The sequence below is a fragment of the Miniopterus schreibersii genome (genome assembly GCF_964146895.1).
Source record: "Miniopterus schreibersii genome assembly, chromosome: 13".
NCBI lineage: Eukaryota > Metazoa > Chordata > Mammalia > Chiroptera > Miniopteridae > Miniopterus > Miniopterus schreibersii.
In genome coordinates this window covers 50,823,566-50,846,557 of record NC_138113.1, presented here as the reverse complement: position 1 = coordinate 50,846,557, position 22,992 = coordinate 50,823,566, and the positions used below count along the sequence as shown (strand labels likewise).

The 22,992-nt window shown below is 50.6% G+C and overlaps 1 protein-coding gene across 1 annotated transcript; it reads left to right on the top strand.

The window, feature by feature from the left end:
• The first annotated feature begins 2,030 nt into the window (after positions 1-2,030).
• On the top strand, positions 2,031-22,992 carry TTL (tubulin tyrosine ligase). Its single transcript, XM_081156699.1, has 7 exons — positions 2,031-2,311; positions 4,370-4,448; positions 10,357-10,589; positions 12,397-12,532; positions 13,694-13,963; positions 17,446-17,589; positions 19,715-22,992. The coding sequence occupies exons 1-7, from the start codon at positions 2,155-2,157 to the stop codon at positions 19,827-19,829; spliced, it is 1,134 nt and encodes a 377-aa protein (XP_081012825.1). The 5' UTR covers positions 2,031-2,154; the 3' UTR covers positions 19,830-22,992.

Genomic DNA, 22,992 nt, shown 5'->3' with positions numbered 1-22,992 from the left:
CCTTGACGTGCCGTCAGTTCCTCAAGACCACAGTGTCTGAGCTGTGTCTGGTCAGGCACACAGAAGCCAGGAGGTAACGAAAGCAAAGTGAACAAACGACACAAGGGGCTGGGAGGGACTGTAATCCAGGCAGGATGGAAGGAGGCCCAGCTGGTGTTGCAAAGAATTGCTCGGTGGGAACCTCCCTCGCCCCAGTGCTTGGTGTCAAAGTGAAGTTTTCTGTGTGAGCCGTGGGGACAGGCTCAGGAGAGAAAGAAACACAGGAGGGAAAACTGGTTTTCAACTCAGATCCAAACCCACTTTTGCGGAAGAGCGAGCAGCTCTGGGATGTCCGAACTGGACCAGGAGAGCTCCTGGAGAAAGAACCCCGGGCAGTGGTACCTTGGCTTCCGAACGTAACCCATTCTGGAAGACCGATCGCGGTCTGAAATGTTCGAAAACCAAGGGATCCACAGCCGACAGCTGGGCCTCAGGCTCTCCCCTCAGCGGAAGCCGCGGGGCATGTTCAACTTCCGAGGCGTGTTGCAAAACCAGGTTTACAGCGTTCGTAACCCGAAATGTTCGTCCAAGGAGACATTCGAAAACCGAGGCGCCACTGTATAAAGAAGACCTGCGCTGTCCGTAAACGTTTGTGCCGCATGACGTGCGAGAAGAGCCTGAGAAAGGCCCCGCCAGGGAAAGGCAGGAGGGGCATTTTCAAGTAAAGTTGTCCTGTGGGTGAGAACTCTCCATTTTATTGTTTAACTTCCTGATTGTAAAAAAAAAAAACAACAAAAAAAACCCTCTTATCATTGTTCACAGTTAGAACCCTATTTTCTTCAAAAAGTTTTATTAAGTTATCTTTCTTCAGAAAGCTCTATCACGGGCCAGGCCCTGGGTGAGAGGCCGGGGGGCGGCGCGGAGCGCACGGGGCGCGCCTCCGGGCCTGGGCTCAGCCCTTTGTGCGGCCGGAGCTCCAGCTTCCCGGCGGCCGTGTCCCCACCGCTGCACGCGCGCCCCTCCCACTGCAGGGGGACCGGCCTCTGGAACACTGCCAACAATAAAAATAAATTTTAAAAATAAAAGAGCAGGTGGAAAATTCCTCTCCTACTAGCACCGCCGCCAGCTGTGACCCTGGGCCCCGGAGGACCCGCCCCGGTCCCCGGTCCCTCCGCAGCACACACCCCTCCCCACGCCCCTGGCAAGCCCCGCGCGGGGCACACAGCTCCCTGCGCCTCCGGCCGCCGCGCGGGGTCGCGGGGCGGGGACCGGGGGTGGGGCCGCGCGTGGGCGGGGTGCGGCGGGAGCGCGCGGGCCTGACCGCGGGGCGCGGGCGCGGGCACGGAGGCCTGTGCGCCGGATCCTGGGGAGTCGGGCACGCGCGGGGCGGGGACCCGGGGGAGCGGGGCCGCGCGGGGGCGGGGACCCGGGGGAGCGGGGCCGCGCGGGGGCGGGGACCCGGGGGAGCGGGGCCGCGCGGGGGCGGGACCCCGGGGAGCGGGGCCGCGCGGGGGCGGGGACCCGGGGGAGCGGGGCCGCGCGGGGGCGGGGACCCGGGGGAGCGGGGCCGCGCGGGGGCGGGGACCCGGGGGAGCGGGGCCGCGCGGGGGCGGGGACCCGGGGGAGCGGGGCCGCGCGGGGGCGGGACCCCGGGGAGCGGGGCCGCGCGGGGGCGGGGACCCGGGGGAGCGGGGCCGCGCGGGGGCGGGGACCCGGGGGAGCGGGGCCGCGCGGGGGCGGGGACCCGGGGGAGCGGGGCCGCGCGGGGGCGGGGACCCGGGGGAGCGGGGCCGCGCGGGGGCGGGACCCCGGGGAGCGGGGCCGCGCGGGGGCGGGGACCCGGGGGAGCGGGGCCGCGCGGGGGCGGGGACCCGGGGGAGCGGGGCCGCGCGGGGGCGGGGACCCGGGGGAGCGGGGCCGCGCGGGGGCGGGGGACCGGGGCCGCGCGGGGGCGGGGGACCGGGGGAGCGGGGCCGCGCGGGGCGGGGCGGGGCGGGGCGGGGCCGGGGTTCTGAGTCTGCGCCCGGGGCGGGGCGGGGCTGCGGCGCCGGGGCCTGTGCGCTGGGCGGGGACCCTGGTGGCGGGGCGGGGACGCGGGGACCCGGGCCTAGGCGCCGTGCCGGCCGGTCCCTCGCGGAGCCGCTGGTCCCCGCGCCCTGCGCCCGCGGCCTCGCCATGTTCACCTTCGTGGTTCGCGACGAGAACAGCAGTGTCTACGCCGAGGTCTCCCGGCTGCTGGTCGCCTCCGGCCACTGGAAGAGGCTGCGGCGGGACAACCCCAGGTTCAACCTGATGCTGGGAGAGCGGAACCGGCTGCCCTTCGGGAGGCTGGGTGAGCCCCTTTCCCGCCCGCGCCCCCACCCGCCCTGGCGCGCGGAGCCGGTGCCCTGGTGTGAAGGCCGCGGAGCTCCCCTCGCCGCTCCTCTGGCAGAGAAGACTCGGATCCCGAGAGGTCTGGACCATCATTCCGGGGGGGGGGGGCGCGGCCGTCTCCCCCCACCACCCTCGGGCCGAATCCCCCATCTCAGGTGGGACCCCCACCCCCGGGCCACGCGCCCTTCCATCCCAAGTCCGACGTCCCCGCATCCCCGGGCCGCGCGCCCCCTCTCCTCGCCCCAGGCCTGCTGCCCCCCACCCCCGGGCAGACGCCCCGCCGCGCTCTCGGCCCCGCCGGGTGCGCCCTGTGCCTGCGCGGGGAGGGCGCGGGGCGCGGGTGACGTCATCCGGAGTTGTGCGGGGACTTCAGCTCGCGTCCCCCCGGCCCGAGCGCAGCCTCGTGGCCTCTCCTCGCTGCGCAGGCACCAGAAATTGCAGCTTCTGCCCTGGTGGCCGTGTTTGTTTCCTGCCCAAATTCCCCGGGGTGGGGGCCGAAGACCCCAGCGGAGAACCGATGTTGAAGAAAAGCCACCTCTGCCTTGGGGGGCAACCGGGCAGAGCAGCGTCGGGCGTCCAGGAGAGGAGACAGTTTCTAGAAATAGGTGTGGTCGGGGGTGGAGAGGGTGCGGGGCCGAGACTGGGCGCCGGCCGTTTGGAACCCGCTGGCAGCGGTGGGCTTGGAGCCTTGGAACCGGGGCGTGTGCAGCCCTGAAATTTTTTCTTGGGCTTGGCACCGTGCACCACTCCTTAGGGTTACACAAGTTTAAGGTGCGTGGTGGGGCTGGTTCTGACCCCCCAGAAATCTTGGACTATGAGGAGTTTGCCTGGAGATCCCCTTTTGTTAACTGTCTCCCCAAGAAGCCCTCTGCACAGAAAACACCTTCCCTCGGAGAGGAAAATACCGGTCACAGCTGGGAGCGTTTGTTTGGTCCCTGCCTGCCCGGCGGCCGGCCGTCCTCCTGGCAGCGCCTGGCTGCCGAGGCCTCGCGGGGGTCCCAGCCTTAAAGACAGAGAATTGGCTCTGCCGGGGCTGAAGCCGGGCGGGTGGCATCGGGCCCCACGAAGCCGGAGGGTGAGCCGTGAACACTGGGCGTTTGTGGGGAAGGAAGCAGCACCCCGCAGCCGGCAGGGCGTGATGCCTCTGCTGTAGGCACATCTTCCCTTCGCTTACCCTGCGTTGCACGCACCCCAGGGAGAAGCCGGGTGCAGGCTCGGGATGCCCGGGATGCCCGGGCCGCCGGGTGAGCCAGGGAGCCCGTGACAGCCGGGCAGAGCCTGAGACTTTCTGTTCGACTGTCCGCCGTTCTCAGATCGGTTATCCTTACCTCTGGCAGCTTCGACTCCGACTCCCTTTGTTTGGCTTTACTTTTGTTTTTCTTGCTGGAGATTCATTTAGGATTTTAAACAAAATTGAGGCTTTTGTTTTTATTTGCATCCTCTCTGATTTGATGGAGGAGGGGACTAGCCATAAGATCTATTGAAAACGAGTTTCCCTGCGGGGCGATGTATGGAAGAAAGCCCACACAGGCTTTAGCTTTTATGGATATGGCCTCTCCACTGCCTTCCCTCACCCTCTGGTGGCTTCCTTAGGAGCCTGAGAGGCAGACACGCTGGGCAACGGGGCCATCGGTTCTGCCGCCTTCCCTGACGGCTGTAGGCAGCAAGGCTGGGCGGTCGGGAGGGTGACTCTGCTGAGGTCCTTACTGAACAGAGATAACTCATAAGTCGGTATATTAAGCCAGGGAGGGGTGAAATAGAAGGCACCCCTCCACCCTGCGAAGAAGAAACAGGCGGCCGTGGCCCCGGGCCGCCCTGTGATGTTGGTATCGTAATACCCGCTGTGGGAGGCTGAGTGCCAGGGGGTGCTGGGGCGAGGGGCAGCAGAACTGTTGCTTTCCTAACCCCGGGTCCTGAAGGGGGAGAGGAAGCTGGGTGTGGCACAGCGGTTCCCTCCCCTGCCCTTGGGTGCTGCGGGGTCCCGGCCCCCTCCTGAGCCTCTCCCTTTCCTTCACAGGTCACGAGCCGGGGCTGGTGCAGCTGGTGAATTACTACAGGGGGGCTGACAAACTGTGTCGCAAGGCTTCTTTGGTGAAGTAAGTGTTCTTCAGAACCTGTACTTGATTTTTTGACGTAAACGGTGTTAGCTTTCATCGTGAGGCACTTAAGGAAAAAATGCGGGGTCATTTTTAAAGGGCAAAAGCACTTTTATTTAAAAAGCCAATACCTATCGGTTCTGGGGCTCCCTCTGAGCTGCTTTGATTGCAGTCCAGAGCTCGGCCATCTAGCACTTGGTGAAGCCCGTCGGCCTCTGAGGTGAGGCTCCCAGATGCAGAGCCTGGGGCGGTTTCTTGTGTAAGCGATGGATTGGGGGTGTATTTTGCACTCCAGCCTCGGTCAGCGATCGGCTGTGGGGAGAAGCGGGGGCATTTCTGGACACGGCTGGTCCCTGGAGAAGGGACATGCACAGGCCCTTGGCAGCCACTCACAGCGGCGAGGGTCCCCTCAGAAAGGACACCTGGCGGGGTGTACCTGCATGTGCTCCTCTGCGAAGCTGGGTTATGGCGGGTGTCATAAGAACAGTACCCTAAAGTAGAGGAAGCAATATTACCTGCTGATCTTGTGATCCCAGCTCTTCCTCTTATTAGTTCCAGCAAATTTCCTCACCCCTCGAAGCCCCACTGTGTCCCTCATAGGTGGTTGTGAGGATGGAATAAGATGATGCCTGTGACGTGTGGGGCACAGGGGTTCCTAGGGAGCATTTGACTCTGTGCCTCAGTTTCCTTGCCTGTAAAATGGGAATAATAGGAACTGCCTCGGGGTTGTTATCAGGATTGAGTTAGTTTATGTCAAGGCTTTGAATAATGCCAGCCTCATAGTTCACACTGTATAAGTGAAAGATCGTATTATTGTTGTTACCGTTATTGTGGTTGTCACTGCCATTGTTATCATTCCAGTAGGGAAGGTGGGTTGGCCCCTAAAACCGGGGCTGCAGCAGGTCTCCATTGTCCTTCTCATGATAACTAGTGAACATGTGTGCAGCCAAACAAGACACCAGAAGACATGGCTCAGTGCATCTCCTCTTTCCCCGCTCACATTGCTTTCTGGACTCTAGACGCTTACAAGGTGCAGTGTTCGTAGGAATCAGTCCCCTTTTGTTCAGACTCGCTGGCCCCAGTAACTTTGTATCCACTTCTCTCAGTGACGGGTTTTCCTGATTTGCTGGCTACTCCTAAGGAGACTTTCTGCAGTCTTCTAATTACTTATTTATTACCTATTAGATGCAAAAGATTCTTTCACTAGAACTAGAAGTGAGACATGATCATTTATCCAGATTAGTCATTTAGAAATTGATACAAAAATGTTTATTCAGCCTTTTTCCACTATGATTTTTTTCTGCAAAGATAAAGATAGAATTTTGCTTTTATAAGCAGGTACAGAGGATGCTGTAAAAAAAATATTCTACATATTTGCATATTTAGCAGCTATATGGAGATGGAGTGAGAAGGACAGGACTAGAGTCACGACCAGGTCTGAGTAGGGGCCTGATTTCCAGGACCTTGGACAGAGCCACACTGACTCCCAGCCCCCCCATCTGTAAAATGGGGCTGGTGGTGATCACACCCGCCCCTTGCCCCTCCGTGGCGTGTGACACAGTCTGTGATGTCCTGACTTATGCAGGCAGGGGTTGTCCTCATCTTCACACACGTCCTTTATTCTCTCAGGTGTCCTGAGAGGGACTATAGTAATTCCAGGACCAGGGGACCAGGGACAGTGTGACTGGGCAGCCCCCAGAGGGTTCTGATAGGATCCTATCCCAGACCCTGTACAGCCGGCACCTTCCTGCTGTCACTTTAGGGAGTGTCAGAAATTCATCACAGCCCCAATGTCATAGACGCAGAGCCTGGAAGGGCTTTTCTTCTGGCTCAGGTTGGAGGCTCTCTTTCCCTCTTGTGAGCATTTCTCCCCTATAGATGTAAATAAACCTCCCTTCATGATGGGACAAATGCAAAGAATGTCCTGTAGAAACTGGTCTTGTTTTTGTACAGGAAATGAAGGTTATCCTGCCTGCCAGCGCTGTCCAACAGAAACAGAACGCTAGTCACGTGTGTGACTTTCAGGTTCCTAGTAGCCACATTAAAGAAATTGCACAGTACAAAGAAACAGGTGCAATGTATTTTAATAACATATTTTATCTAATCAAATAATCCAAAAGGTTATTTTAATATGTAATTAATATAAAAAGCAACAAATGATATATTTGATTTTTTTTTCATTCTGAGTCTTCAAAATCTGGTGCATGGTTTTTACAATTATAGCACTTTTTTTTTTTTTTTTTGCATGCACCCCGACCAAGGCCGGAGATCAAACCTACAACCCAGGTACATGCCCTTGACCGGTAATCGAACCCAAGACACTTTGGTGTGTGGGCCAATACTCTACCCGTTGGGCCACACCGGCCAGGGCCATTTATAGCACAATTGTAATTCAGACACTACATTTTCATTTCAAACCCCTTTTTCTGTATTTAGGTTTTTTCTAAATTTATGCTTGAAAAAAAAGGTTTATATACACCCAGATTGTTCCCACCTATGTAAAAATTTTTCAATAGCTGAATTGAATGCCAAAAACATTTTTCTTTAATAATCACGTGCGCTTAATAATCACATGCACTTAATAATCACATGCACTTAATAATCATGTGCACTTAATAATCACATGCACTTAATAATCACATGCACATTGACAAACAGGTTCCTTTTATTTTTATTTTATTTTTTTTCAGGTTACTCTTTTTAAAAAATATATCTTTATTGTTGAAAGTACCACAGGTGCCCCATTTTTTAACAGGTTCATTTTATTAGAAGAATTGAGTTGGGCTTAAAGCAAAAGCATATCATTTCTAAAACTATATCCAAGTTAAATAAAGTCACCAACTCTTGTGTTGACTTAGTACTATACTATCAAATTAAAAAGAGTATTGAATAAATTGAGAAGAAACTAAACTTATTAACATCAACCAAGTGTTCTTCAAATTTTTTCTTAGTTTTTGTAGCCCATTTGCTGTCTGTTATAATTAAAATCTTCTGCCTGTTAAGTCATGTTATAAAAATATGAAAATATGTAAAATCAGCCCTGGCCAGTTTGGCTCAGTGGTTAGAGCGTCGGCCCTCAGACTGAAGGGTCCTAGGTTTTATTCTGGGCAAGGGCATGTACCTGGGTTGCAGGCTTGATCCCTGGCCCCAGTCAGGGCACATGGAGGAAGCAACCAGTTGATGTGTCTCTGTCACATCGATGTTTATCTCTCTCTCTCTTCCCCTCCCTCGCCCTCTCCCTTTTCCACTCTCTTTTAAAAGCAATGGAAAAAATATCCTCAGTTGAGGACTTAAAAAAATAAGTTAAAAAAATATATGTTAAATCATTATTTTTGACTTGTATTATAAAGTTGGAACAAATTCTCACACCTGTCTGGCTGGGTCATAAATAAGGTCTTCTTTTCCCTTCCTCAGAGCTTTAAAATTAGCTTGTTCGTGGCAGTGTGAGAATTTCAGTGCCATTTTTAACCTTTGATTATTGAGAGAAACAATGAAATGTTGAAAATAATGATTTAGCAAGCATTCCTTTTATCTCAAGAAAACCTGAATGGGAGTGAACTGCACACTAAATCTTTGCAAAGCTCGTCCATCTGACTGTCCTTGGCAAAGCACACGGCGTCGTTAAACAGGGTCTTCTGTTTCTTGCAACAGTTCTATACTGTTCAGTCATTGTAGCATTTGCCAGTGTAGACTGAGCCACTTTCACAGCTGTGTCCCTGATACTTTCCATGGAGTGGGCTTCAGAAAACTCGGTGCAGATGTTTCCAATACGTATCAGACAGTAGAACTGTAGTAACAGAAGAAACACCAGTCTTTTAAAATCCCAGTAAATCCAAATGTTAACCCAACCTAGCTGGACTACTGTCTGTCATGATAGGAACTGATTTTTTGCATGTAGATGAAACTCTTCTTTGACAGATTTAGTAAAAGATTAAAAACTAGCTACATGCCGGGTTTGACATTTTTTAGGTTACAATTTGACAATGTTTTTTCATATATTTGTAACTACTTTGAGGGAAACATTAATTGGACAGCGTCTCTTACCTCATACCACTCATCTAAGGCTAAAAAAATATTTTAAAATTTTGGAGTTTTGAATGAACCCTTAATATTGTTAGAAATGTTTTGTACTTTATGGACAATGGCTTAACTTGCTTAACTAAAATTTGTTCCCTTTTTTATAAAGTATATTCTTTAGTCCTTTCCTCAAAATAATTTCTTTTACCACATTTTTATCTAAAGTGATTTTCTTTTTTGTGTAGAATCCAAGCCATTTTATAGCTGACCAAAGTTAAGAGCACAGATCCTATTAAACATTTGTTTACATTTTTTGTTGACTATTTAATTAGGATTTCAGCCACTAATTTCATTGATTCTTTTTTGACTGTTGAGGAAGGTGCTTATCAAATGCATTATGTATTTGCTGAAAATATCTTCTGTGCACAGCAAAGCTCGTTTTACTCTCCCGCAACAAATTGCAGTTGTTTGCCACTCATTGTGAAGTTTGTGACATACCTTCTTCTGGTGCCTCCCCCCTACTGTTCTGGTTGTAGTCCTAGCTCCTGCATCCCTATTTAATTCTGCTGCATCAATAATATGCCTTTATTTTAAATTTTAAAATGTGTACTTATTTTTCTAACTAGTTAAATAATCCTATTTTACTTTAGTTACCAATTATTTACCTAGCTGTCACTGTAACTCAGGCTGCCTGCGTAATAAACACATTATAGTGTTTCATAAGTGCATGGAAAAGCCCACACGGGCTGGAGCGCTCTGTTGTCCCTGAGGGGGACAGTGACGAGTTCACGTGCAACCCTGGAAGTGACAATGTCCCTGACGCCCGCGCTGGGTACAGCAGAAGTCGGAGGCCCTGCAGCGGTGACAGTGAAATGCCTTCCTGCCAAAACAGGGAAGTTGTGCTTAATGGACAAATATTTCACGGCGCTTCGTTTTTCAATTAAAATTAAGCTGAATTTAAAATTCGTTTCCTGAGTCGCCGTGGCCATGTTTCAAGTGCTCAGGAGTGACACGGGGCTAGTGGCCGCCCTGTTGGACAGCGCAGAGAATTAAACACTCAGTGAGTTGGGAATGTATTTGTTCCTTTGAGTTTAAGTAACTCAGATCCTCTCGTCTTTAACTTAACTTTATTTTAAATCTCAATTTCATTGTTTCTGCCATTTGCTCAGAGACAGGTGGATTTTAACACAAGCTTAATAGTCACAGTTCTGTAGAAGGGGGAGCCCAGCTGAGGGAAGGCCTGTGAGTGTCCTTGGTTCCTCGGAGCTCTGATTCCTGGGTGGGGGGTCAGTGCAGAGCCAGGACCTAGGAGTCAGGGACTTGCATCCTGCCTGGGTCTTACTACCCGAGTGACCCAGGCCTGACCTATGAACTGGGATGCTGCCCCCCAGGGGGCCAACGGGAGAGTGGTGACTCCTTCCTAAGCCTGCTGTTTACCGAGTGCCTCGCCCAGAGCCTGGCTGTCTTCTGTTGTGTCGTGTAATTTGGGGGGGGGGGCAGGAGGTACATTTATTACGACCACTGGTGTCCTGTTTCCCATTAAAAAGGTTCCTCCTCTAGTCTGTCTTGAAGCCAGGAAGGTGCTGACTCAGGATTATTCCAAGTTAAGTTTCCTTGGAGATGCATTTTAAGAAGAGCTGAGGTTCTCGACATTGGGTCCCTTTGGAACCAGCTGACACACGCCTTTTCGGTTGTATGTATGGCTGTGTGTGCCCGACAGTGCCCTGCAGGTCGGCCCAGGGAGGCAAGAGCAAAGGCTGGGATGAGACCAGCCCCTGGCCCCAGCTACCCCTTCCTCCTCGATGAGCTCCGGGGGCAGCACTGGCTTTTCTGAATAGAGTGACAGAGCGCTAATGGAGTGGCAGGTGACTGACCCTCTGTCATCTGCCAGGCTAATCAAGACAAGCCCAGAACTGGCCGAGTCCTGCACGTGGTTCCCTGAGTCCTATGTGATTTACCCCACTAATCTCAAGACCCCAGCTGCGCCCCCGCAGAATGGAGTCCACCCACCTATCCAAAACTCGAGGACGGACGAAAGGGAATTCTTCCTGGCTTCTTATAACAAAAAGAAGGAAGGTGGAGAAGGCAATGTTTGGATTGCAAAGTCATCCGCCGGTGCCAAAGGTGAGTCGGCACTGCCACCCCCTCTCCTGTCCCCGAGGCTCCCGATGCTCTGTGCAGTCTTGCGCTAGATGTTAATGATGTATTTAGATGAGTGGCTCTTGTAATCCAAATCCTTGAGGGTAGATAGCACATCTGGTTACACAGTCTTAAATATTTATGTACTGGTGACTTCTGCATGTACCTCTCCATACGTGTACATCTCCATGCATGTACCTTTCCATGCGTGTACATCTCCATGCATGTACATCTCCATACGTGTGCATCTCCATATGTGTACATCTCCATACGTGTATATCTCCATGCATGTACCTCTCCATACGTGTATATCTCCATGCATGTACCTCTCCATACGTGTACATCTCCATGCATGTACATCTCCATATGTGTACATCTCCATGCATGTACCTCTCCATACGTGTATATCTCCATGCATGTACCTCTCCATACGTGTACATCTCCATGCATGTACATCTCCATGCGTGTACATCTCCATGCATGTACCTCTCCATACGTGTACATCTCCATGCATGTACATCTCCATATGTGTACATCTCCACCTGTACATCTCCAGCGAGGTCTTTCTTTGTAGGCTCCAGATCCAGTTGCACATTCTTGGGCATTTTTCCCAGAGAAAAGAAAACATGTCCACACAAAACCTGTATGTGATTGTCCACAGCAGCTTTATTCATAATAGCCCCAAACTGGAAACAATCAAAAGGTGATTGATTAAGCAAACTTTGGTGAATCAATCCCACAGGATACTACTCAGCCATAGAAGGGAATGGACTGTTGCTAAAAGCAGCAACTTGGATGAATCTCCAGGGAATTATGCTGTGTGAGAAAAACCAATCCTCAAAGATCATATACAGTATGGTTCTATTTATAAACATTTCTGGAATGACAAAACTATAGAAATGGAGAACAGATTAGTGGTTGTCAGGAGGGTGGTGCAGAGAGGGAGGCTTTATAAGAGCAACATAAGGGACCTATGCATTAATGGGAGAAGATACTTGCAAATCATGTCTCTTATAAGGCACCTGCATCCAGAATAGAGAACTCTTATAACTCAATAATAGAAGGACAACCCAATTAAGAAGTGAGCAAAGAATCTGAATAGAAAAGAACCTGAATAGAAATTTCTCCAAAGAATACATACAAATAAGACAGCCAATAAGCACATGAAAACATGCTCAACATTATTAGTCGTTAGGAAAATGCAAATCAAAACCACAGTGAGATACCACTTCGCACCACTAAGACGGCTATAATCACAAAGACAGAGAATAGCAAGTGTTGGTAAGAATGTGAAAAAAAATTGGAACTCTCATATACTGGGCTGTTAAAAAGGATATTGTATCATTTGTTTAATGTTGATGGACACTTTGAATGCAGCCATTCTTTTCTGTTACCAGGCTGCAGGGAATCCACTTGCACTTTTGTATCTATGCCCTAACCTTCCTGGTGTTTCCAGAAGATACGGTGTTAGAAGTGGTCACAGGCAGTACATGGTCTTTATCATGGCAGCCAGTGATCAACAGGAGAGCTGCTTAGACATTCAGAGTGTCGTTAAAAATGAAACGTCATGGTTGGAGCTGGCCCAGACAGTCTTTACAACCCTCTGTGGAGAAAAAGCTGAATGACCCTGGCGCTTGGGTGGGTGGAGGGGAGAGAGGGTGAAAGACTGGAAGAGGGAAGGGTGGAGAAAGAAGAGCGAGCTGGGCCTCAGAGCCCCTGTCTGTGTTTTCCTGCTGTCACTGTTTCCTCTTGGGACGAAATGCACTAATTTTCGTTGCGCTTTTGCCTCTAGGCGAAGGCATCCTGATCTCCTCCGATGCCGCGGAGCTGCTGGATTTCATAGACAGCCAGGGCCAGGTGCATGTCATCCAGAAATACCTCGAGCGCCCTCTGCTGCTGGAGCCGGGCCATCGCAAGTTCGACATTCGGTAACGTGTCCCTGTTTCTGTCCCTCACCTGAAGGAATTGCAATGGCGGGTGGGGAGGAGGGAGACCTGGGATGTGAAGAAGTGCTCGACTCTGTTTAATATGTTACCAAATTTGAGCACTGCTGAGTGGAACTGAGCTTCTGTATCTAATTCTCTATTTTTCTTTCAATATTTTTCTTTCTAAAAAATGATGCTAAGATTATGGATTTTTTGTTTGTTTATTATTTCCTTTATTGAAAATGACTTGTGGATCCAAGAGGAAGGGTATAAATATATGGGCCTTACCCTGGCCGGCGTGGCTCAGTTGGTTGAGTGTCATCCCATGCACGGAAAGATCGTGGGTTCGATTCCCGGTCAGGGCACATGTCTAGGTGGAGGGTTTGGTCCCTGGTTGAGGCACATACAAGAAGAGGCAACCAACCAGTGTTTCTCACGTTGATGTCTCTCTCTCTCTCCCTCCCCCCACCTCTCTCTAAAATCAATAAACACATCCTCGGGTGAGGATTGTAAAATAATAATAGATAAATTAAATGAGCCTTACCATGGAAGGAGCAGAGAGATGTACGTGGAACATGGAATTCAGACACAACAGATAGTGTGACCCTGACAGATAGTAGGTCCCGACCTTACTTGTGTCCCACTTTTTAAGGCTTTCATGCACACACCTCAGGGTTTTGGGCTTTCACTGTCTGAGCAAAGGGCCTGGCGAGGAGAGGAGAGGCGGGGCTTTCTAAAGCTGAACGGCCCTCGGCCCAGCCTAACCCTGGCCTTGCTGTTGGCTCCTCGGAAAGGAGCTGTCTTTATATCAGATCAGCTATCCCAGGTCGGATTGGCTTCAGGATGAACAGCCTTCCTCTTAAAATTACTTAAAATTCCCCAACATGGCAAATGGAGGTTTCATAGATTCCCCTTTAAAACAAATGATCAAATCTCTTCAAAATGCTGTGTCTTTTGAATGGATGGAAGTCTCCTTGTCATGGGTGGTGAAACGTTTGGTGCTAGCCCACCGTCTCGGCTGACAGCCGTGGCTTGCCTTGCGTGATTCAGAACCTACCTTCTTCCTCCCCTTCCTGCGAAAAAGATCGAGGTGTGGGGATTATATAGATGCCTGACGTGAAGGGACTTTGGAGAACTCGAGTGACTGTTCTTGTCGACTTGCAGAAGCTGGGTCCTGGTGGATCACCAGTACAATATCTACCTCTACCGAGAGGGCGTGCTGCGGACTGCCTCCGAGCCGTATCATGTTGATAATTTCCAAGACAAAACCTGCCATCTGACCAATCACTGCATTCAAAAGGAATATTCGAAGAACTATGGGAAGTATGAAGAAGGGAATGAGATGTTCTTTGAGGAGTTCAACCAGTACCTGGCCAGCGCTTTGAACATTACTCTGGAGAACAGCATCTTGCTGCAGATCAAACATATCATAAGGTAACACAACTGTGTCTTTTTGGTTACATGTGACTTGAAGAAGCTTTGGAAGTTGGTCCCTTTGAAGGAATTATTCCATTTAAGTTGTCTAATGAAGACAAAAAATTATTTGTCATATCTCTTCTTTATTCTTTTAATATTTGTAGGCTCTCTAGTGATGTCACTGCTTTCCTTCCTCACATCGGTAATTTATATCTTCTCTCTGTTTTTCTTGGATGGATTGGCTAAAGGTTTATCAATTTTATTAATCATTTCAAAAACCAGGCTTTTTGGCTTGATTGGTTTTCTCTATGTTTTGAATTTTTAAATTTTTTAAAATTTATGCTATTTATTATTTCCTTCTGTTTTTTTGGGGGGGTGGTGTTTAATTTGTTTTTTTCCTAGTTTCCTTGTGAAAGGTTAGATCATTGACTTGAGAAACTTTATTTTTTAAAAATAGAAGCATTGTTAGGAGCATATACATTTAGAATTGTTGTCTCTTTTTGGGAAATTGACCACTGTGTCATTACGTAGCATCAGTCTTTATCTCTGGTGGCGTTTCTTATTTTGAAGTTGTTTTTTTTTTATATTAATGTAGGCACTCCAGCTTCCTTTTGGTTCGTGGTATTTTTCTTTCCAATTTCTTTTCTTTCTATCCTAGTGGGCTCTGGTGCACAACACAGAGTTGGGTTGGGTTTTGTTTTGAATCCAATATTATAACGTCTGTCTTTTCATTGGTGTGCTCGTACCATTTAAATTCAATGTAACTATTGGTGTGGTTGGATTTATATCTACCATTTTATTATTTGGTCTATCTGTTCCCTCTTTTTTTTGGTTTTTATTTGCTTTCATGTCTCTATTTCCTGACCTCTTTAGAATTATTTGAATATTTTTAGAGTTCTATTTTAATTTTCCCATTGAGTATATTTGGCTATATCTATCTCTCTATATTTTAGTGGTGATTCTAGGGATTAAAAAATGTATGTACCTAATATTTCACAGTCTTCTTAGAGTTAATAGCTCACCACTTCAAATAACATGCAGACATCTTATGTTCTTACAGTTCACTCGACTCTCCTTCTCTACAGTATGGTTGTCGTGTGTGTTATATCCACGTACCCTGAAATCTCTACCATATAGTGTTATAAGTTTTGGTATCAACCATTATATGCATTTCCTTATGTAGATCGTTGGATTTTTTTAAAAATACAAGGCCAAACTGTAGGCTGTCTACAAGAAACACATTTAAATATAAAATAAGAAAAAAAATTCTTTTTTTATTTACCCAGATATTTGCCTTTTTTTTTCAGTCCTGGGGTTCCACATCTCTCTCTGGTATCATTTCCCTTCAGACGTTGTCATTTCTTTTAGAGCAGTTTCTGCTGGTGATAAGTCCTCTTAATTTCCCGTCACCTGAAAATATCTTTATTTCATCTTATTCCTGAAGGGTGTTTTCACTGGAGTTAAACACAATGTCAGGCACAAAAGTAAAAAACTAAAAGCCGTATACAAGATGCATACAGATTGCTTCCATCTCTATAAACTGAAAGACAAGCAAAGCTCAGTAATACATTATTTAGAAGAAAGTACGCGTGTCCTAAAAATAAAGAGAGAAACAAAGGGCGATAAACACAAAATTCAAAGGAGTGGTCATTTCCAGAGAAAGGGCAGGGGGGCCTCGGGGAGGAGGCCTGAAAGTACTGGGCGTGGGCACATGGGGGGTCATTGATGCTCCATGTATTTTAAACTCATTTTTATGCATATGTACCGTTAATATTCATTTATATAAGGTGCACCAAAAACTGTATACACATACTTTGAATAATTACACAGGCAGTGTTTATTAAAATACATTTTATTTTTAAAATTGAGCTATCAGCTGTTACAGTGTGTTTTATGTTTTTTGGGGACACCCTGAATACATTTCTTAACACTTCACGTTGCTTCTCTATCATGTATAGTCTTGCTTTTGTCTGGGGTCATTTTCCTTATCCTTAAAAAACTCATTTTCAGTGTTTCTTAAAAAAGTAAGGTCTGCTGCTGCTGATTTATCTCAGTTTTTATTTATCCAATAATATATTTATTTTATCTTCATTCTTAAAGGACATTCGCTCTGGAAACAGATTTCTAGATCAGCAGTTACTATTTTTTAGCACTTTGAAGGTGGCATCCCCATTGTCTTCTGGTTTCCATCTTTTCTGTTGAGATGTCAGCTGAAATCTTAGTGTTGCTTTTAATGATTCTTTTTTCTATTTTTTAAGATTCATTTTTGTGGACTTTATAAATTTTACTATGAAATGTGTGTTGTTTTCTTCCTACACTTTCCTGCATAGTTTCCTTCGTGCTTCTTGAATCTTGGACTAGTCATGGTCATTATCTTTTCAATTACAGCTTTTGTCTCATTTTTCTTTCCTTCTGCATCTCTAATTACTTGGATATTTGTCCGTTTCACTGTGTCTCACATTTCTCCTTTGGTTTTTGTGTATCATTTTATCTCTTTCTTCAGCTATTAAAACCTGTCTTACAAGTTTAAAAAGTAAGAAGTTAAAAGCTGTTGAGGCTGCTGTCAAACTCGTCTATCCAGTTCTTGATTTTAGTTACGCTTTTCAGCTCTAAGATTTCCATGTGGCTCTTATTTTTAGATGACCATTCTCATTTGAAATTCTCCCACTTGTTTATATTTTCTTGAACACAGTAATGACAATTCTTTAACGCCATTGTCTGATGACTCCAAAATCTGGATTACCTATGGGCCAAATCTGGCCTGTAGGTTTTAAAATTTTTAAAGGATGTAAAATAAAAACAGAAGAATCTGCAACAGAGACTGTATATATCTCACAAAACCTAAAATAATTTCTGTTTGGTCCTATGTAGAAAAATTTTACCAACCCCTGACTTACAGATTTGCTACCCATTGTCTGTTTTATCTCTTGGACATATTTCTTAATATGCCCGGAAATAATTTTTTAATGTTACCATTCATTTATTATAACTTGCTGACTCGAGTAGAGATTTTTTTTTGAGGTATAACATGCATACAGTAAAGTCCACAAATCTTCCATGTACAGCATAGTGAAACTTCAGTGATGCACACACTCACTCAGTCATAATACAAATCAGAACATAACACATTTAGAGCACCCCAAAAGACTCCCCGAACCACCTCAAAATATGCCCTCCCTGGCAGAGCTAGCTACCCTTTTATCACTGTAGATGCCTTTGCTTGTTCTTAAACTTTATGGAAGTGTTTTATTTATTGTCAACAAAATGTAGCAGCAGCCGTCCGGTGGGAGGGCCCCCAGGGCCCCCCCTTTCCAGGGGCAAGCAGCCTCTGCTTGTAAAGACGTGCACGGTTGCAGAGTCTTCCAACGCGTTGCTTGATGAGTGGCATGGTCGCGGATATTGGCAGTGACTCTAAAGGACAGAATTAAGTCAAAGCCCGCTTGTGTCAGCGCACGGGCCCCTCTGTGCCCCTCCCCCACGAGCGCCCCTCTGCCCCGCAGGAGCTGCCTCATGAGCGTGGAGCCCGCCATCAGCACCCGGCACCTCCCCTACCAGAGCTTCCAGCTGTTCGGCTTCGACTTCATGGTGGACGAAGAGCTGAAGGTCTGGCTCATCGAGGTCAACGGCGCCCCCGCCTGTGCTCAGTAAGCCTCACCGCTGGGTGGTAACCGGTCGAAGTTGGTCCCGCAGTTGGAATGGCCTCGGCAGGGTGCTGCGCTCCGGAGGCCCTCGACCCCTGCCAGGGAGGGAGGGACAGGCAGGGGTCCCGCGGGCAGGGCCTTTGCTGGGGCGTTTCCTTCCCCGTCTCCCCCGTGTGCGTTGAGTGGTCAGACTGCTCAACAGGGGCGTCGGTCGCCGCTGTGAGAGTTTCAGACACAGCTAGCAGGTGCCAGAGGAGGGTCTCCTCCTGTGTGACAAGCTGAGTTAGCAGAGTCCTGGGGTGGGGGGGATAGCGATGGCCCAGAAGTCGGGGCTCCTCGGGCAGGAAGTGGCCTGAGGAGTATCAGAGATGCGGAGGAGCTGGACCTGGGACGTGAGCGGAGTGCGACGTGCCCGGGGAGGCGGGAGAGCCTGCAGGGAGGGGACACGGCGTCCGGCGGCACCTTGCTCATTGCCGGGCTCGGGGAGGGACACGGGTGAGCAGAACCTGCGCTCCCTCGGGAGCCCCCGTTCCTCCTGGGGGAAGCCGGGCCGCAGCGTGGCGCGAGGGGTGACCAGGGGAACGGGTCGGGACTGCGCCGGGGGAGGCCGCACACGCAAGGGAAAGCCGTGTGGACTTGGTCCTGCAGGGCTGCAGAGTCTCCTGAGAGCCACTGTCTTCTTTTTCTCCATGTCCGCATGCTGGAGAAACCGGTCTTCCAGAGGGCTGGGGGGCGGTCAGGTAAAGATGAGTGTCCTCAGGGAGGCCCGTGGGGGGGAGAGACAGACAGACAGACGCTGCCTGGTTAATTACTGTATGAATCCTGTTGTTACAAGCCTGTAATAGAAAATAAATAGGTTCTGTCCTTTAGGGGCACGATCTTGAGAGGGGAGGACTTCTGGTCTGGGGGAGGGGGAGCTTCCCGTGGGGAGGCCTGGAAGCCACAGGGACCCAGGCCGCGCTGAGAGGCGGGGCAGGTGACGCATTGCGGTGACCCCCGTCCGCGCCTCCCAGGCCTCCTGTCGCTGTTCCTTACAGGTGGGAGGTTGAGTGGTTTGGAAGGTAGACTCTCCTGGCAGCAGAGAGGGATGGGGGGGCTGGGGGGCTGGGGGGGGACAAGGCCCTGTGACGGGGGCGACAGCAGGGATCGGCCCTTGCGTTGGGAGGGTGGGGGTCAGCTGGTGAGGATTTCCGTCTGGTGGAGACGGGAGAGCAGGAAGTAAAGGCCTGTTTTTCTAGGTCAGGGTGGCCCAGAGCACATCTCAGATGTGGGTTTTTCTCTCTGGGCCACGCATCTCTGGCTTTACCCTGCATCAGACTCAGCCCGGAGGGAGCAGTGTCGCCTCGTGAGCTGCGCCACGGAAGGGCAGAAACCCCACAGGGAATAGTGGCCGCAGGAGATGGAGGCCTCCTTGCTATTCGGACACTGATGGGAAGTTTTCCTCCGTAGCTTTTCTGCTTTGGCGCTTCCATTGTCTGGATTAAGCCTGGAGCCCTGGCCATGGACTCGGGGCCCTACGTGGCCGGGCCAGTGCCTTCCCCAGACGCCCTGGCTTCTCTCTTCTGTTTCTCCTTTCCCTGCGCTGCCCCCACCCCCACCCCAGCTCGCTCGCTCTCCCCCCCCCCCGCCTCCCTCCTTCGTTGTCTATGTGTCTGCCTTCGATTCCTTCCTCTCTCCTACCCCACCGTCCATTCTCTGTCTGACCCCGTTCAGTCCCCTGGTCCCAGCTTAGCTGTCACTCACGGGGAGTCTTTCCTACAGTCCCCTCAAGCTTGCGGAGTGGGTGCTTCCCGTGGGGAGGCCTGCCCCTCCCGGTGTCCCCACCACGGACGGCAGGCTGTCGTACACTATTGGAATTGTGTGATGCTCTTGTCTTACACTGTTGGAATTGCCGCCTCCCCCCAGTTCACCGCCGAGCAGGGGCTCCCTGTCTGTCCACCTGCGAGGCCCTCCCGGGCGCTTCGTCTCCCCGGGGCGCCTCCTGCGGTGTTTGTATGGATAGCGGAAGCCAGTTGTGTACATGGGGCCGTGGGGTGGAATTTCTAGGGCGGATCCTGGTGAATAAAACTTTGGTTTCTGGCTTGCACTGATGGACTTCCTCGGTAATGTATTTTTAAACACGTTTCAGGAAGCTCTACGCAGAACTGTGCCAGGGCATCGTGGACATAGCCATATCCAGCGTCTTCCCGCCGCCTGACGCCGAGCAGCAGCCGAGCCAGCCAGCTGCGTTCATCCGGCTGTGATGAGCCACAAGCACGGGGTCCTGCTCCAGAGGCGACGTGCATCCGATTGCTCCACACGAAGCCAAAATGAGGAGGAGGCGGCGCGCGGAGATGCGACGGAGGGGAGAGCGCCAGAGCCGAGGTGACCCCCAGGGGCTCCCAGGTGGAGCTCCCTGCACTGCTGTTGAGATTTGAAAACTGCAGCAAATTTCCCCGCAGGGCAAAGCAGAATGTTCTTCTAAGGAGAAGACACGGGGAGTTGGTAGTTTTCTGTTCCCGTCCTTGAAAGAGTCGGATTTCTATCCTGAGGCAGTGTTGTAAGCAGCGCCTCTCCTCCGGGGACCACAGGGCCTTTGCTTGTGTCCCCAGCTGCTGCAGCCTTCGTGCCTTAGCTCTGTGCCCAGCTGCCACCTTCTGTCTGCGCGGGGATTGATGCAAGAGCATTTGGGGGGTTGCCCCGTGTCCCTGCCCGCCCCCCGCCCCCCAGGACACTGCCTGTGAGAACCTGGGCAGGCGCTCACCTCGCTGGCTGGCAGTCCCGTTCCTGTGGCAGCCCCTGTTCCCTGCGTGCACTGCCGCCGGGCGGGGCTTGTCACCTTCTCCCTGACCACCCAGCACCTGGTTCGTCGCCTGTCGGCGTGGGTGTGGGCTGGGCACCAATATAGCAAACGCCGCTCTCAGCCTGCTCTCTGCATGTTTTAGAAACGGAGCAGCAAGTTGCCCACAAACCCGTAGGCATCAAATAAGCATGGGAAAGAGAAAAGACGATGTCTTGCTTTGCTTCATAGCTGGGTGTCCTTGAAATACGATGAATGTGTTGTCTTTGTTTTAACCAGAATACTTCATGCACTTTTGCAAAGTTCCTGGAGGTCAGGAGAAGGTAGGGTTCCCCTCCCCCCGGGCGGCAGTGCCCCTGACACAGGTCGCTCCTGCCGGCTCCGGCTCCTCTCCAGCGCCTTCCGTGGGAGCTGGAGGGGCGGTTTCATTCCGGCGAGGAGTCTGTCTCGCAGAGAGGCTCTCAGTGAGCGTCTGTCTGCCTGGATGGGAGAGTCTCCAAAATGAGAAAGACGTAGTTTGAGAGCTTCACACAGCATCTTGTGGGTCCACCGAGGTGGCCTGTCAGGTGCCATGTGGCTTCACTTACTGGATCGACAAGTATTCTGCAGACTTCCCGGAGCCTGCGTCACTAGCAGTGGGAAGGTGCCATTTGTGTTCGTCGAGCTGGGTGCCCGGCCCTTCTTAGGGTGCTGGGACCCCAGCGCACCCTGGACAGGGCACCTCCTCCTCGGGACGTGGTGCGTGCTCCTCCGTGAATGTGCTCTCCCTCCGCTCTGCTTGCACAGAAAAGCAGTTCTGCAGTCGGGGAGACGTTTTTAAAGAGAGAAGAAAAAGCACCAGTTCCTGAAACCTGACGAGATGTGGGAGCTCAGGTGTGGGTGTAGGATGTGAAGGAGTGATGTCGGGAGGAGTGGGGAAAGGCCCGGCTGGGTTGACTTGCATGGGGATTTGAATTACAAAATAAAGCCCTGGTTGCCCAGAGGGCAGATGGTGAAGTTTGCATGCAGAGCACAGCGAAACTGTCAGCGGTTAAGGTCACTCCTGGAGGCCCGGCGTAGCTGCTGGGCTGGTGTTTGGGGACTTAGCGGATCGTGGCCAGGTGCACCCCAGTGAGAAAGTGTAGGGTCCTGGGTCCTGGGGACGTCTGTGGAGGCCGGTAATGGGGAAAGCACGGAGGTTTTTGTAGGGCTGTCCCAGTGAACACAGGTGCGTAATGATCCTTTGGAACTAAGCTATAGGATGTTTGAGAGTTTCCCAGCTGCTGCAGTGACAGCTAAGAATTCAGGTGTTTGGAAGTCTGTAGATCTTGATGGATTTTCTAAGAAACCTGAATCAGTAGCATACATGTGAGGGAAGTAAGGCTCTAAAAAGAAAGTGATACCTCATTCCTCATGCGTTTTCAGATGTCTGTTTTATGCGTTTTTTTCCCGATGGGGGGATAGTTGGCTTGGAGCTGTTCCATGCCCTTCCATGCCGTCCCTGCACAGGCGGACCTGCCTCGCTGCCCAGTCAGTCTTCCTATGTGTGTCCCATGTCCGTGTTGCCAGTGGCTGGGGAGGAGGCGTTCCTCACTGGAGATGTCGACTCCAGTCTTGGCTCTGCCGTTGGCAGCACAGTGTCGGATGAGCTGTAACCTCTCTGTGCCTTAGTTTCTTGTCTCACGGAAGAGATTATTGCCTGACCGGGACTACCTCACAGGCTTTAGCGAGGACAGGTGAGATTAGGAAGACTCGAGAACCTCCGGTACCAAGGTTCCCAGTGCTGGCTGTGTGCTGGCACCACTTCTGACAGTGCTGGTGTCCACACTGTCCCCCCCCCTCCCCACCCCGACGACTGAATCAGAACCTCAGGCAGCGTGTGCTTTGCGATGCCTGGAACCGCTGCTTGAGAAGGAAGGACAAACATATTATTATTACCTTGGGAAAATCAAATAAGGCCTAGGGCTTTAAAATTTTCTTTTCGGAAGGACAGGTATTTCTTTCTGAATGGCCTTGTGTTCATGCTACAAGCAAGTACCGTCTAAGCAGTTCCCTCTCTGCTTTTTGTGAAACACGCCTTCATCTACTTACACAGTTGTGAAGACTTGGCAATGAATGTAAACAGACAGGAATTTATAAATCTGCTAAATATTCATCAAGGTTATTGATTAATTATTGAGAGAAAAGCCCCTTTCCTGACACTTAACTCCTGTGGTATTTAGAAACTCAGTTTTACCCAGAGCACTCAAGTGCCTCAGTGTCTGTATGGTCTGGTGGCGCAGGTGCCGGCATACTCACCAGCTGGCACGGTGTTTCCCTAGCGCGCTGGATATTTATCGGACTTGGAGTATGTGGTAGTGCTGGAAAGGTATGGGACCCGCAGCACCCGCAGGGCAGTGAAGCTAAAGTGTGTCTAGCAGTTGAGGTTATGTCAAGTGGGGTAGGTCCAGCCCTGCTCTGTGTGTGGTGGGGACCCTACCGGAGAAGACGAGGCCCCAGAGGGGTCCCCATAGCATGTGGGGGCTGTGAAGAAAATTTAGTCTCTGATTCTGGACACAGACTCTGTACCTAAGAGGAAATGACTTCTGAAATAAGGTGGTTTTATGAATGTTTAAAATGCCTGGAGCATTAAAGTAATATCATCTCAA